Genomic DNA, 14,081 nt, shown 5'->3' on the forward strand with positions numbered 1-14,081 from the left:
AAGCAAGCGGGCTGAGAAAGCAGCCATATTACGACAGTGCAGAAGAATGCACCTGACACACAATGTGGCATATACAAAGTCAGGAATCAATACGAAGTTAAGAGGAAAGCAAGCGGTTGCAAAGACCAGTGGAGCTTATCTTTCTCCGTCTTCTAATATTTCTACTCTAAAGCGATGAACTCCGGCAACCTCCTGAACGTCCCTCCAGGCAGACGGGGCAGCCCACTGAAAGGCTTTTGTGCCTTATCCTGTTTTTAGCCTTTGGGTTTGAACATTGTCGTGCGTCCCGTGAACGGAGGCCACCGTCACTTGCTGCTCGTGCACGTGCACAGAAGCACACAGATAAGAAGGATGCAGCCCAGGGAGAGACACCGGCAGATCAACAAATGGCTTTAAAGATAAGCACCACCATCAAAGCTAATTCAAGCACGTCTATTTTAAGCTCCCGCTGAAATTCATCATACGCTCCAAAGGGGCGAACGCTGCCTGGGCCCGGGTCTCAGGTATTCCGTGAGGTGGAAAAAGGATTGCCCTCCGTAGCCTCGGTGTCCCCGAGGTAATATGTGTGTAGCGGTGTTAGCGCAGTAGCCCGGAAAAGCTCAGGCGGTGTTCGGGGGCTGGGAACGCTGCACACAAAGTGGCAGGAGAAATGAAATTGGCCGGGCCGACTAACCGTCACTCCGCCTGTCAGAGCTGACGCTGAGCGCACGGAGACGCTGGCGGGCACGGCAGAATTTAAAGGTGACCTCTGTCTGAGTCTGATCCGTGGGGCCAGACAATTCCATTTACATTTTATGACAAGGATGTAGCACACGTCCTCTTGGTGTTTTTATGTCGACCAGTGGAGATGGTCAGCTGCAGGAAACTCCTCTGACTTCTGATTAGATGTTTGAACCCAATTTTTTGAAAGTCATTAAAAAAAAAAAAAGTTTGTTTTCAATGCGGGGCCTCTAGAGAACCAGATTAGCGTATTTGATTGTCAAAAGAATTATAACCACAAAAACAGAAAATTGTCATTCTGACCGACCGAGATATATCTAGACTGCAGCATATTTAGCCCTGTGTTTGCTGCCTCTTCGGCTTTACCTCCAAAGCCAGTGTTGAACGCTGTTTCTTCAAATAAAACGGATCTTTTCTACCTTAAACTTGGTGATTTTAAAAAATAGAAAACAATGCTGTCCCACCTGGCTGGGCGTGTTGTCACCAACATTTCAGAGGTATCCAAGGTGTCAGTGCCCTTTTGTGACATCACAAATATACCTATTTTCCTGTAAACTGAACAGAACTATTTTGGTGCACTTGCGAATAATAATAATAAAAAATCTGTGGGAAAAAAAGAGGGGGCTGGACTTTTTCCCTTTCTGGGGAGTTCACCAATGGGTTAGGTGATACTCCCAGCGTCAATGTTGCATAATATGGGGCTGATAATACGCAGTTCTGGCACACCTTCAGTGCAGCCTCAAACAACAGTGTCCCAGTGTGCGTAAGGAAGGAGGCGTCACATGATGACAGAATCCTCGCCTCTGTTTCTCAAGGGCAGCGGCAATGACAAAGCCTCAGGCACAGGTTTTATTTCTTCCTCTGCCTCCTTCTTCTCAGAGTTTATACAAACGCTGCACGGTTGTGCTTGCATGTGTGTGTTTTGCAAATCAGGTTACTGCGCCTGCTCAATTTCATAATGCCACCTACAGTGCAGCGCAGCTATTGTAATATTTTTTTCTCTTCACCCAGCACATTCAAGAGTTTGGGGCCAATTGTAAATAATATTGCGCTGCAATATTGCAGTAAATTACATTAGTACTTGGTTTCTCTGCCACGGCAATCTCATAGATTGACTGATCTATTTTTGTACATTTGTGTTTCTATTAAATAAAAAAAACATTCCAGAATATATATTAATCACATTCTTTTTACAAATATTACTTTTCTGCCCCGTCAGCGCATCAGCACTTTGATCAGACTGACTTGGCCCCTTCTAAAATCACTAGTCAGGAGTTTATTCATTGGATGACAATTCTGGAGTAACAAGGTTATATTGCTTCGCTGGAGCAGCGGGAGACAAACACAGTTTTAAATTGATTTAATCCTTGTGATCCAATTCTGTACATTCTTTATATACACAGTGAAGTCCATGCTGGCAGAGTCGAGTTTAGTGCACTGTCAGCCTGGTGCACAGCATTTCGTTGTTACAGCAATAAACTTTAAAGGAGCAATCCAAATGTAAGCAGCCAGTATTTTCACCTTGTTTCTTTTGCTTTGATGGCTTTGTGTAACACTCGGAAAATGAATAGTGTCGCTGTGCATCATGAGCACTTAGTAATTTCACAATAAAAGTTTGTATGTTTATATATCTATAGTAATAATAATAATAATAATAATAATAATAATAATAATAATAATAATAATAATAATAATAATCAAGTGTTATAATAATAATAATGTTTTATTATAGTATTGTATAGTTCTTCAAGATAATATAATAATATCCATCTATCTATCGACCTATCTATCTATCTACCTATCTATCTATCTATCTATCTATCTATCTACCTACCTATCTATCTATCTATTTATCTATCTATCTACCTATCTATCTATCTATCTATCTATCTATCTATCTATCTACATCTGCTTGTATACACATTTATTCACCTGTGCAGCGTGTGTGCTGCACCAATCGATACGCATGTCACGCGCCTGTCGTTTGATCTTCCCTGAGGCCGGTCAGCTCTTCGGCCACGGTGGTTTACATATATAGCAGGGAGCTTCGTGAAGGACAGGTGAGCAGAGGGTGGACAGTGAACATTTGGGCTGATAGATAGTTGGGCCCCAGAGGGCTCTATCATCTGTCACCCACCCTGGGGCCTGTCACTGCAGCCAGCAACAGCTGTCCTACCTCAATTATGAATCATTGGCCCTGTCAGGAGACATCAGACCGCCTTATCTTCGGCCGCGCTACAGCCAAACGCCCTCGGGGACTCCTTCCTGTCACGTGTGTGTGTGTGTCTCTCTCTCTCCCTCTCTCCCCCTACTTCGCTCTCACTCTCAGACGCACGCTCTCACGCTGATGCGTTCCCCTGGACGCTAATGAGAGCAGGCTGTACTGTAACCGCTTGCTGGAATCTCAGCGCCTCGCCCATTTTCTACACACAGGGGAACTAGGCTAGCCAAGCACGTGCTTGCTATTGCACTGCTTCCACAATTGTGTCTATTCTGTGACAGAATGTCTATTTATATTTTGAATTTAGCAGAACCAATTTAAGGCGGCGCGTCGTTTGAATCCTCAAGGTCTCTCTCTGGCTATTCTTCCCTTCCTGCTGATTCCAGTTCCACATCTCTCAAACCCAGTCAAAGTGTCAGTGAGGCTCTTTCTCCTTGGTTTCCAGTATTTTCAATCGAACCTCCATCATGAACCGACCATCCTGCAAGGCCACGGCAGGCCCTCGGGTCTGGGACAGTACAATATAAAGGAAGCAAATAAAATCTACCAAATAAATCCTGTAACAATGCGTGCGGCGATGAGAACCTTGATCCCCACATGTTTTTCTCTGGCCTTTGAGAACGGCGGAGCTTCCAGCAGGCTGCTGGAGGAAACTATCTGAGCAGGGTTGAAGATCCTTCTTATCGCCACAAAACAGGAAGCAGCCCGGTGCACTTTTTTAATTTGGCGCAGCAGCACCATCGTCGCTAGCATCTTGCAGTTAGCTACGCATTGAAGATGTACTAATAATTAGCGTCACGCCATCATGGGCTTCACGCTATTAAAACAGGGAAAGGAGAACTACTCCCTGTGGTGACTGGGGGATAAATAGTCTGTCAAACAAAACGTTGCCTGTCACGAGTGCCGCGCATTCATCATTTATTAACTCATCCACACGTGCACAGTGTGAGGTAGCCGTCCACACAGGCTGCCTCTCGCTGATAATTCACCGGTGAAAAGCATCTGGCGGTGCTCGGAGACGAACATTTACGCAGCCTCGCAAGAGACATTGGGGGACGCGTGGTGTGTAATCAGAACGATCCCACTATACATGGAAATTAAATGACCCCACCGCCAGCGTGCTATAAATCAGCAGCCATTGGATGCAGCGGCTGCAGTGTCATCATTACTATGATAAAACGTTTTGGCCCGTGCAGCTGAACACACTTGGTTGTATACCTTCCGCGTTGCCGCGAATCTCAGGCTCGCAGTTGAATAATCTTGGTAAAACACATCCACCAGGGCCTTTTTGTGCATCTCCTGATAATTTCCCACAAAGAAAAGAGTTCCTCCAACACTCATTATATGAAAAAATGTTATCTTAATTGAACATTCACCTCCGTGCGGAACTGCCAAGGCCATTTCCTATTTGCCCCACTGTGTGAAACAATACGCCCTTGGCAGACGGCAGAAGACAAACGTTAATGAGTTGGAGCCAACATGGCTGAATAGAATATGTGTGGCTGGCATTCATTCCAGACATGTTTGAGATGTCTGGGAGTTTTAGCTCCAGAGACTAACAAATGTTAATCAAATGTTAATGTCACATAGTGATCATCTTCTCAAAAGTTTTACATATATTTATGTATACAGTATATATTAAGGGTGTCAAAGGTAAAGCGTTATTAACGCGTTAACTCAACGCCGCTTTATTGCCGACAATTTTTTTATCGCGCGATTAACGCACACGGTGCTTTTTGAACCTTTGGCCGCTCCGTAGATTGTGGAAACGGGAAATGAATTGACTCACAGCACACAGTCACACGCTTACAGCCGGCTTGTAAACACAACAAAAAAAGAAAAAGACACTGAGCGTAGATGAGCACTAGGAAGGACTAACATGGATAAGGCGTCAATTGTAAATGGAAAGTTCCACTTCAAAACCCTGCCAGATGGCAGTCTTGAGAGGACAAAAGTGATATGCATTTGCTGTAATGAGCGCTTCCATTCGGCGCCCACATTAATCAATGTGGTGGTTCACACCAGACGCGAACGAGCGCGCGGCTCGCGCCATGCAGTTGTCGTTTCAGCGTCTGCTCTATTTTGTGCGCGAGCCGCGAGCGATCCTCGTCAATAGTACAGGAAGTCGTTCAAAAAAAACTAGAAAATCCGGTGAATTTTCAAAACAAACTAATTTCAAAATAAAAACCGAATGACAAATTCGATCATATTTGTATGTTATATTTGTCAGTACATTGTATCAGAGTGGGGGATGAATAGTTCAAGTTCGAGTTGAAAAGTAAAATATACAAATTTTGGCAGTACTAGTAATCATTACTATGTAATGTTACAGTTATGCCCATCTGTTATCTTTGTTCGGCTTGAGTTTATAATCATTTTTTTTTACCCTTAGCATCTTTTGTTTTGTTAGTAGTACTTGTCATTGCTCCAACGCGAATAAACATGCTGCATTTGCAGAAAGCAAGTATTTGCCTACTCCCATGTTGATATGATTATTAAAAAAATGGAAAAATATCAGTTTACGGTAGATTTAGAGCAGATAAAAGAAATATGCGATTAATTTGCGATTAATCGTGAGTTGACTATGGAAACCCATGCGATTAATCGGATTAATTTTTTTAATCGACTGACAGCTCTAATACATATGTATATATATATATATATATATATATATATATATATATATATATATATATATATATGTATATATATATATATATATATGTATATATATATATATATATATATGTATATATATATATATATATATATATATATATATGTATATATATATTGGTATATGTGTGTGTATATGTAAAGAATTATTCAACTGATGCACTCAAATTGGTTAAAAAAAATTAAATTGCATTTTTCCTGAATCAAAACTCTGCTTCTTTATTGCTGCAGTGAAACATTACTTCTTCTGTTGTTTCCCACATTGCGACACGCCAAGATAGAGATTTTTTATTTCTTCTTTTACTGTTGTGCTTTTTGTTCTTGTTTCAGCTGATCCTAAAGGACAAGTTGTCATATTTTAGACTGGTTTGTTTCATGTTTATACTATTTTTTTCCTGCCTATCGAAATAGTCATTAAAACAAATCAAATTGAAGAAAACAATCGCCTCAACCCTTTGTCTACCAAAATGAGCATTTTCTGCATTAGTTCAAACTCAGATATTGCTCATCTTTCTTGAGCGCGTGCTCCCCCTGCCACCCTTGTCATGACGCTGGAAGACTGGGGAAGAGAACGGCAGCTCTCCTCCTCCCTTCTGCCTTTTTGACAGGGTTTGATGGGTGGAGGAGCAATTAGTGTCACCTGAAAGCATTCCTGCTGGGGTGGCTGGTCCCAGCGAAAACTCATCTGAGCGAGCCCTGACACCCTAAAAAGCTCATCAAGATCAAACTGGCCTTCTTTATGTCCTGCCATTCCCCTTCGCCCCTGAAGGCGCGGCGTGATGAAGGCTTCATCCTGCCTTATATCAAGTTGATTAAAAGCAGGAAGCCTGTCTGGGCCTCCATTCCACCGTTCAGATCAGTTACTCTGGGATATTTCTCTCCAGATGTTGAATCATTGGGTACATAGAGATCAGCATTAGTAAACTGCTCAGTGAACGAGGCATCACAACCTGCCTTTGCTGGTCTGGACCCGCTTGACTTTTGAGTTTGGATTAACTGAATGTACTGGTGTAAAAATTTTGCTAAAGTAACACAACCATGATTTGGTGTGTCTGGTGTTTGAAAAAAATATACATATTTTTTGGATGATTTCAACTCTTGAAGTCTCTGCAGTTCGTTGTTAGAAATCTTTCAATGCAGCTGGATTGCAAAGGCCTTAAATCTGAAATATTGCAGATCCATCTTGCAATCCTCCAATTCACCCCGATAGCTGTCTGAAATATGACTCGAGATAGTCAAGGGGTGTTGAAGTGAGCTGAAGCACACTGGGGGAGGAAGAGACAAAATATAAATTTATAATTCTGGTCCAAGAGACTCAGCTTGTCAAATGGAACATTTTTCAAATCAGTTGGAGCCCATAAAAGTATTTGATAAGGCAACGGCCATGTTTTGGCAGAACCACTAAACTTTTTTCTATCATGTTCAAAATCAATACAGCTCCAGGCCTCATGTAAATAGGAGGGCAACACAAGACAGACAGTGGTGTTTAACTAAACTCCTATTAAAGCCACTAAAGAGAAGGAAACTGCTGATACATATTTTCCACTAGAAACTTTTCTTTTATTCTCCTTTTAATACCATGACATCCAGTTGCACTAAAGCTGCCACAACTGCAGCTGCAACACTGCACACACATTGCTTTAGCAGAAACAATCATTTTCCACTTGTCGACACTTCTCCTGTTGTGTTGAACCCCGTCAGCAAGGCCAGCTGAACACAGGAACTTTTCACGACAGTTATTTGTCACATGTACACATTTATATAAATTGAAATCTGTTCCCTGCATTTGACCTTTCGTTTTCTGGGGAGCAGTGCGAGGACAATGCGTGTCACTGGGGAATTAGTTCCAGACTTCAGGACAAGGTCCCCGGGTTCCCGAGGGTGCAGACTGGCTAGAATTCCTGTTATTAATCGTTGCACATCTTGAGAACACAGACAAAGGACTTCCACACATGGGAACTGAAGACGGGACCTTGATAATGTGAAGCAAATACAACAAAAGCTATGACAATAGTAAGAGTCTTAGAGGGAGAGATGAGAGAGACTGGTAGAGCAATGTCTGTATACCAAAGCTTGGTATACGGCAGCAGTAAACACATGTTGAACTTTAAGTTAGCGGCAGTGAGAACAAAATCAATGGCAATCCAGTCGCCCATTCATAATGACACCACTCAAGGTTTTTTCAGTGTTCGTGCCAAACTGAAACATCAAATTATAGCTGGTTGGACAAGTACAATACCAGCACTTGTTTGGATATTGGTCCTAATCAAAGGTGTGTCAATACCCAAAACAGCATTATGTGTTGGACATGAATAGGAATGTGTTGGTGGTGTTTGTGGAAAAAAGTTTTCAGAATTGTATTGTATTTATTGACCTTTGGTCCGACGAGAGCCCTAGCCTTCACCTAACACCAACAAAATGAAATTGAATTCCCTCCCTCGCTATCTGCACTCGGCTCGGGTCATTGCTGAGTGCATTCTGCCTCTTTTGTAGGAAAAACTGGAATTAAAATGAGAGCGCGTGGGATCAATACAGCCATTCAGCTAGCGTGGCAAGGAGACTGTGTATCAAGTGTCGGCACTGCTGATTAACATGACTATTGATCGGAGTCAGAGGAGTGCTGTGGCGGAGGCAGCATCAAATACCGATCGTTAACCCGCGAGTCAGGGTTAGCTATAAGAATTTGGCATACTCTGTAACATCTCAATCCCTGGAGGAGTGCTTCACTGAAGATCCACCTTGACGCTTCTCTATCCCCTCCTGAGGTGGGAACTCATTACAACTCGCAGCCTTGAGCTCATTAGACGTGGGGCTTTACGTGGGGCTTTGTTTGGAATCGTCTGAAACAATACTCGGTTGTTTGAGTGTGATGATAATGGAAGATGTGTTTTGTTTTGTTTTTCCATCCCCAGCACCCATTGAGAATCCGTTTTTTATTTTATGGGGGGCTTTAATCAACAAAGTAAACAAATGAAGTTTTATGTATAATTCTCACTTGATGGATAATTAAATACTATTTCACAGTGGGAATCAGGGTGGACTGGATTGAATAAATGTTCTGATCAAATATCAAATGTTATGTTTCCTATTATTGTTGCTTTTAAAAAAAAATCTCTAATAGAAATGCTGCACTAGAAACAATTTTTCCTCTCCTGTCTGATGGCGTTCATGAGAAAATGAGTGGGGGAGGGAGCAATCATACAAGGCATCGAGGACACGTAAATCGCTCCCGTGTTCTCTTAATTTATCCATTGTATCACAAGAGTGGAAGTGATTGTGAAAGGGGTGAAGCGAGACAAATAAAAAAAAAAGATGACAAATGAGAGATGGATGAGAGATGAGTAGAGGAAGAAGAGTTGAGAGAGGGTCAGAGAAGGAAATGAGTTTCAAAGTAGTGACCTTAAAAATCCTCCCGCGCCATTTTGTTGAAGAATACCGCCCTAAACCTGTCAGAAAAGAGAAGCTCTCCCCCAGTCGGCCCTTGGGCTGACAGAGAAAATAGCCGCGACTGAGCTCATAATTCTTCAAACATATCAACCGATCCCAGTCCTTCCCAACACAAAACGTTACTTTAAAAGTGCACAGACGTGTCCGCCAGGAAACAGGGCGCGGGCTCACCTGCACACTAGCTCTTTGGCTAGCAAGTAGATCAGCGAATAGAAGAGAGGCGGAGAAATCAGAGTGGGACAGATGGCCTGGAAGAAGCTGATTTCTAGCTAACCCCCTCAGATTTAGTTGATCAAATAAAAAATAAATAATTAAAAAAACAACCCAGAAAAAGATTTGAAGCACTTCAGTGCCACGCCCCAGTTCTGGAAAATCTCCATCTGTTCTCTCCTAAAACCCTCTTGCAGTCTTGTGACTGTGGAAAATAAGAGATGAAAATAACATTTGATGAGAATGTTGGAAGAATTTCCATCTTCCCGATAACAGGACTGAGATAATTAAGGGACAAAAAGGCAGCAACACGGCGTAATCTTGCGACTCCTTCTGGCTTCAGAATGATTCATATTTACCCAACCTGACGTCAAACTTGTTTGTATTTCACACAATCCCACACATTTGAACATGAGCATGAAGAAAGTGCAACACCTTATTCATGTTTTTTTTTTTTTTATTAATGACACTCAGCTTTGATTGCGGTGCTGTATTGTCTGTTGATGTTACGACAGTGTTCTACTATGTGTTTATTTCGTCAAATAAATCACGTCATGGCCAGAATGAGCAACTTGAACAATGCAGTTTGATGCCAATAGCTGTGGCGCAGAGCTTTGATGGTTCAGGCTGAAGGCTGGACATGCATTTACATACATATATGATACATTTTTCAGCCACTCCTTTGTGCATGCTGCTGAACTACTAAGATGAAAACTGACTGAGCAGAGAGCAGTTACGATTCCTCAACAATTTCTTTATTTGTGAAAATTGGTGGTGCTGAGTCTGAAGTCTGCAAATGTCCTTGTCTGCTTTTCTTCCACTGTACCAAATCCAAACACCGCATTTGGCCGGCACAGTATTTATTGGTCAACTTCTGTTTTGTCCGTTGCAATAAAAACTCTTTTCAAAATATGAGTACCGTACAAGCTCAGAACACACATTCAGAGCACACTTGAGCCCTATCTGCTCCGCTGCTCTGAATGTGGAGTGTGCAATTTTTATTTATTGATTTTTTGTTGTTGCCAGTGGTATTCAATGAGTAGTTCCAGGACACAAGGAATGAAAAGAGAGTTTTTCTTCTCCTTTTGCTAATATAATATAATATAATATAATATAATATAATATAATATAACCTTGCTAATATCTTGTCCAAGGCACCGGTTCATAGTATCTGGCATTTTTTAGGACAAGCAATCATTGTAGAAAGACATCTATTGCAGTTGGCAAAATCTGTTGTGCAGTCCCTGGAGAACACATCCTATCTTTTCAATAAAACCATGGATACGTTTCGATGTTCACCTCAGTTTGCAATATCAAATATTACAAAGGGTTAATGGAAAAAACAACACTCAATCCCCTGTGAAAACAAATGTGTGAGGAGGTTGCAAAACAGACAGTATGCATCGGTATAATCACATTGACACAAAAACTACGATCTAAAAAAATAAATAAATGAAAAAATGAAAAACCACAGAAAGGCTGCTTCTGCTCACATTCCTACTTTAGCCGTCTCCCTTCTGATCTCCCTGGTTTCTGTAAAAGCTCTGCACCTGGGAGCCTGTTGGCGGAGGAGCTTCACACATCGCAGATGCAAAGGTGTAACACACACTTGACTTCAATTTCTATCTTTCCATCTTGAGTTGTCTGATGTCTTCGCCGGCAACGGAGACCTCATTTTTACTCAGTCGGGGCCACGCAGGTGTCTCTCGACTTGGCCATGAGATCAATATCACTTTAGCTGTAGGTGGAATGTCTACCATGGCCCCATCTGTTCGCTGGCTGGCGTAACACATGGCCGCGTTCCCATTTCTTCAGCAAACCTGCTCGCCGATGATAAAACATCTCTGTGTTTGCCTTCCCTTGCAGTCGCATGACAGACGCCCAAAGAAAAGGCAGTGAAAGTTGAGGTCTAGTGCAGAAAGTTTGCTCTGGGAACGGAGTGAAATTAAAACGCCTTGCGTGAGCACGCGGCAGGTGGAAGTGTCTGCGCTCGTAAGCGCTTTGAGATTGACTCGAGTTTCTCGGAGGAGCGCTTTTGGAGGAAAACACACTCTCCAACGTATACTCTGTCAAGACTTATCTCGGCCCTCCAGAGGCTGCGAGACAAAGCTCACACATTCTGAAGTCCCCGGTGGTAAATGAAGCGTTTGAGGAATTGCAAAAGCGGGGCAACGTGACACACACACACACACACACACACACACACACACACACACACACATTCTGACAGTTAATTTTAATAACCTTTACTGAAAGACTTACCCTGCAAATACTCAACCTGAGAGACCATCACTTGTGTCCCCATCCACCCACTCGGCTAAGCAATTTGGTGCCCGTCTATCCAAGTAAACCCACACAAGAGCTGCAAGTGCTGGGACAGATGTTAAGACTGAACTATAATACCTTAGTCTGCAGTTAAGTTTTTTTTGCACATTTTTTTTTTTAACGCTTTGGTTGCAGGATGGCAAACATTCATAAACTGCACACTTATTGTGTGGGACACCAACTTCACCTTAGACAGCCTTGAATGATGGTTGGTTTATAATTGTTTCTTATCTGTTGTCTGTGAAAAATGTTCTTACAACAAATTGCCAACAGGCAGTAAAGACAAAAAAGTCCAACTCCACTTACACTGCCGCACATTTCTTGCATACGTTTCCGTCCTTTTGATTCCATAGTAATAAGTATTTAGTAAAGAGCTATGAATGGCCTGTCAATACTGCTACTACTGATACTACGTGAAATTCAGCAATTTCACGGTAAATCAGCTGTCAGTGCCAGCTTGGAATAAAAGCTGTATATGTCTTGTATTGTTAAGTGTTTATTCTGTTCACCAGAGGGATTGACAAAGAACCTCAGTCCACATGGCACCATCACAAAAGCTCAATTAATCTGTCAGACCACTAGGTGGAGATAAACAATGCTGCGCATGCAATGTTAACAGCTAACAGCTGGCTAATGAGTTTGTATCCTGCTGCACTGAATGCAAGAAAAGACAAAAACAAGCAATGATGAGCCATAAATGGGTAATTGCTCCTAAGCAGCCCATTAAATGTAAAGACTGGGAGGAGATTTCAGCTGTGCTTAGAGATGAAACGCACGCACGCACACACAACTGAATAATTCTATGTCTATAGTTTATACCGTGAAGTACACACATCATACATTACAATTCAAAGCACTGACCTGAACCTCGATGCCATATCCCAGGTAGACAGTAATCAGGTAGTTGCACTCCACTCCGGAGTCGAGCTGCAGCAGGATTTCGATGTTCGCCTCGGGGTCAGTGAAATTCAGATTACACGGCTCTGTGGAAGGCGGTGAAAAGAAGAGTCATTCGCTCTTCCCAGACAGCCAGTATCTGGCCTCTGTATCCCTCTAAACATCCCTGCGGATTTCCTCCCTAACCGTGCATGAGAACTGGATGCAGCACGGAAAGACCCCTCCCCCCACCCTTGTTTTGACAAATGACCAAGTCTGTTTGTGACTGGCAGCAAAATGAATGGTGGCACACAGCGTTGGAGGCTGAACAGTGTTGTTAATTTTTCCTTCCCTCGGGATTTGGTGTGGTGGATTTTTGGGGCGAACCTGCCTTGGGTATTCTGCCGGGAGGACAGTTTTTACTGCACTGCCTCTATTGGTGCCACTGAGGGGTTTGGACACTCTGCTAAAGTGCTGACGTTTAGTGGAAACTGTACACAGAAGCCACTGCTATTTGTGTGGAATGCCCTTGGAGGGTGTGTCATACCTTGTTCTCTGGATGGCAGAGTCGGGTGGGCAAGCGGGTTCCCCCAGCTGCCTTTCCCTGTCAGCGCTGTCCCCCTGTCTTCTCCTTTGTCCGTCCTTGTGGAGGAAGGCCCAAGACGTCCCCCTGCTGGAAAACCGCTCCAACTTTGCGACACCGCCGAACCTCTGTTGTTGAGCGGCACTTGGGTGGTGAGGGGGACGGTTGTCGGCTCCGCCTTCTCCTCTCCCCTGGTCCTCTCCCTTGAGTTAGACGTCTTCTGAGGCAGGGACAGCGGCAGCCTCGGAGTTGCCGGAGACGGCGTGGTGAGCGGGGAGGTGGCGGCCGCGGTGGCTGTGGTGGCAACATCCGAGAACGCGGGAGCGTCCTCGTGGGGCACCAGCACAGTGACGGGGTCTCTGGCCTCTGAGCCGGGCATGGTGGAATACGCGGCCACGGAGCCATCGCTTCTGAAGTAGTGCTGGTCGCCTTCAAAGTTCCTGGTCAGCAGGTGCTCGTGGAACTGCAGGCTCTTGAAGAGCGGCTGGTGGTTGGGGATGTTTACCGGAGACACAGTGGTGACGGACTGAACTTCCCCCTCCAAGTCCGGTGTTACAGAGTCGCTGTGCGCGCCCAGCCTCCTCCTTCCAAAGCTGCTGCTTTCCACAGCACCTGAGAATGAAGAGGTAGAGGAGTCAGGCCACGTTTTACAGACAGACCTCATGAGGAAATTACATGTGGAATTGCATCTCTTGCGATTGTGCTGGTGGAATCAAAAATTACTAAGGATCGGCAAATCAGTCTGATTTACAGCTTGTCAGCATGATGTAATTAAAAGGTTTTGTATGTGAAAAACATGTTGTTCTAGGGAACCTCCAGCCGATCTATTTCAGCACAGCATCATTACATTTCACCAAGCTAAGAGTAAAGATTTGCACAACCAAACACAGAGCTGTGGGACGTTCCATTCAGGATCCCGCGGCCGATTAATCGTGACAGCGTTGAGGGGGAGCTCGGAGCAAGTCGGTTTATTATCAAAGGCAAATTTCACAATCACAGGCCGGAGGCAGGTAAATCTCAGAG

At 43.5% G+C, this 14,081-nt stretch overlaps 1 protein-coding gene across 1 annotated transcript in view; it reads right to left on the minus strand.

Annotated features, from left to right (window-relative positions):
- sez6a (seizure related 6 homolog a) overlaps window positions 1-14,081 on the minus strand; it is a 90,100-nt gene that overhangs the window by 32,138 nt on the left and 43,881 nt on the right. Inside the window, exons 2-3 of the mRNA XM_076020312.1 lie at window positions 13,023-13,670; window positions 12,461-12,582 (exon numbers count right to left, since the gene is read on the minus strand). Of these exons, the coding sequence (XP_075876427.1) occupies window positions 12,461-12,582; window positions 13,023-13,670 (770 nt within the window). The remainder of the gene's footprint in view (window positions 1-12,460; window positions 12,583-13,022; window positions 13,671-14,081) is intronic.

The sequence above is a fragment of the Nelusetta ayraudi genome, unplaced genomic scaffold (genome assembly GCF_046127955.1).
Source record: "Nelusetta ayraudi isolate G7.1 ecotype Tasmania unplaced genomic scaffold, CSIRO-AGI_Nayr_v1 ptg000011l, whole genome shotgun sequence".
Classification (NCBI taxonomy): domain Eukaryota; kingdom Metazoa; phylum Chordata; class Actinopteri; order Tetraodontiformes; family Monacanthidae; genus Nelusetta; species Nelusetta ayraudi.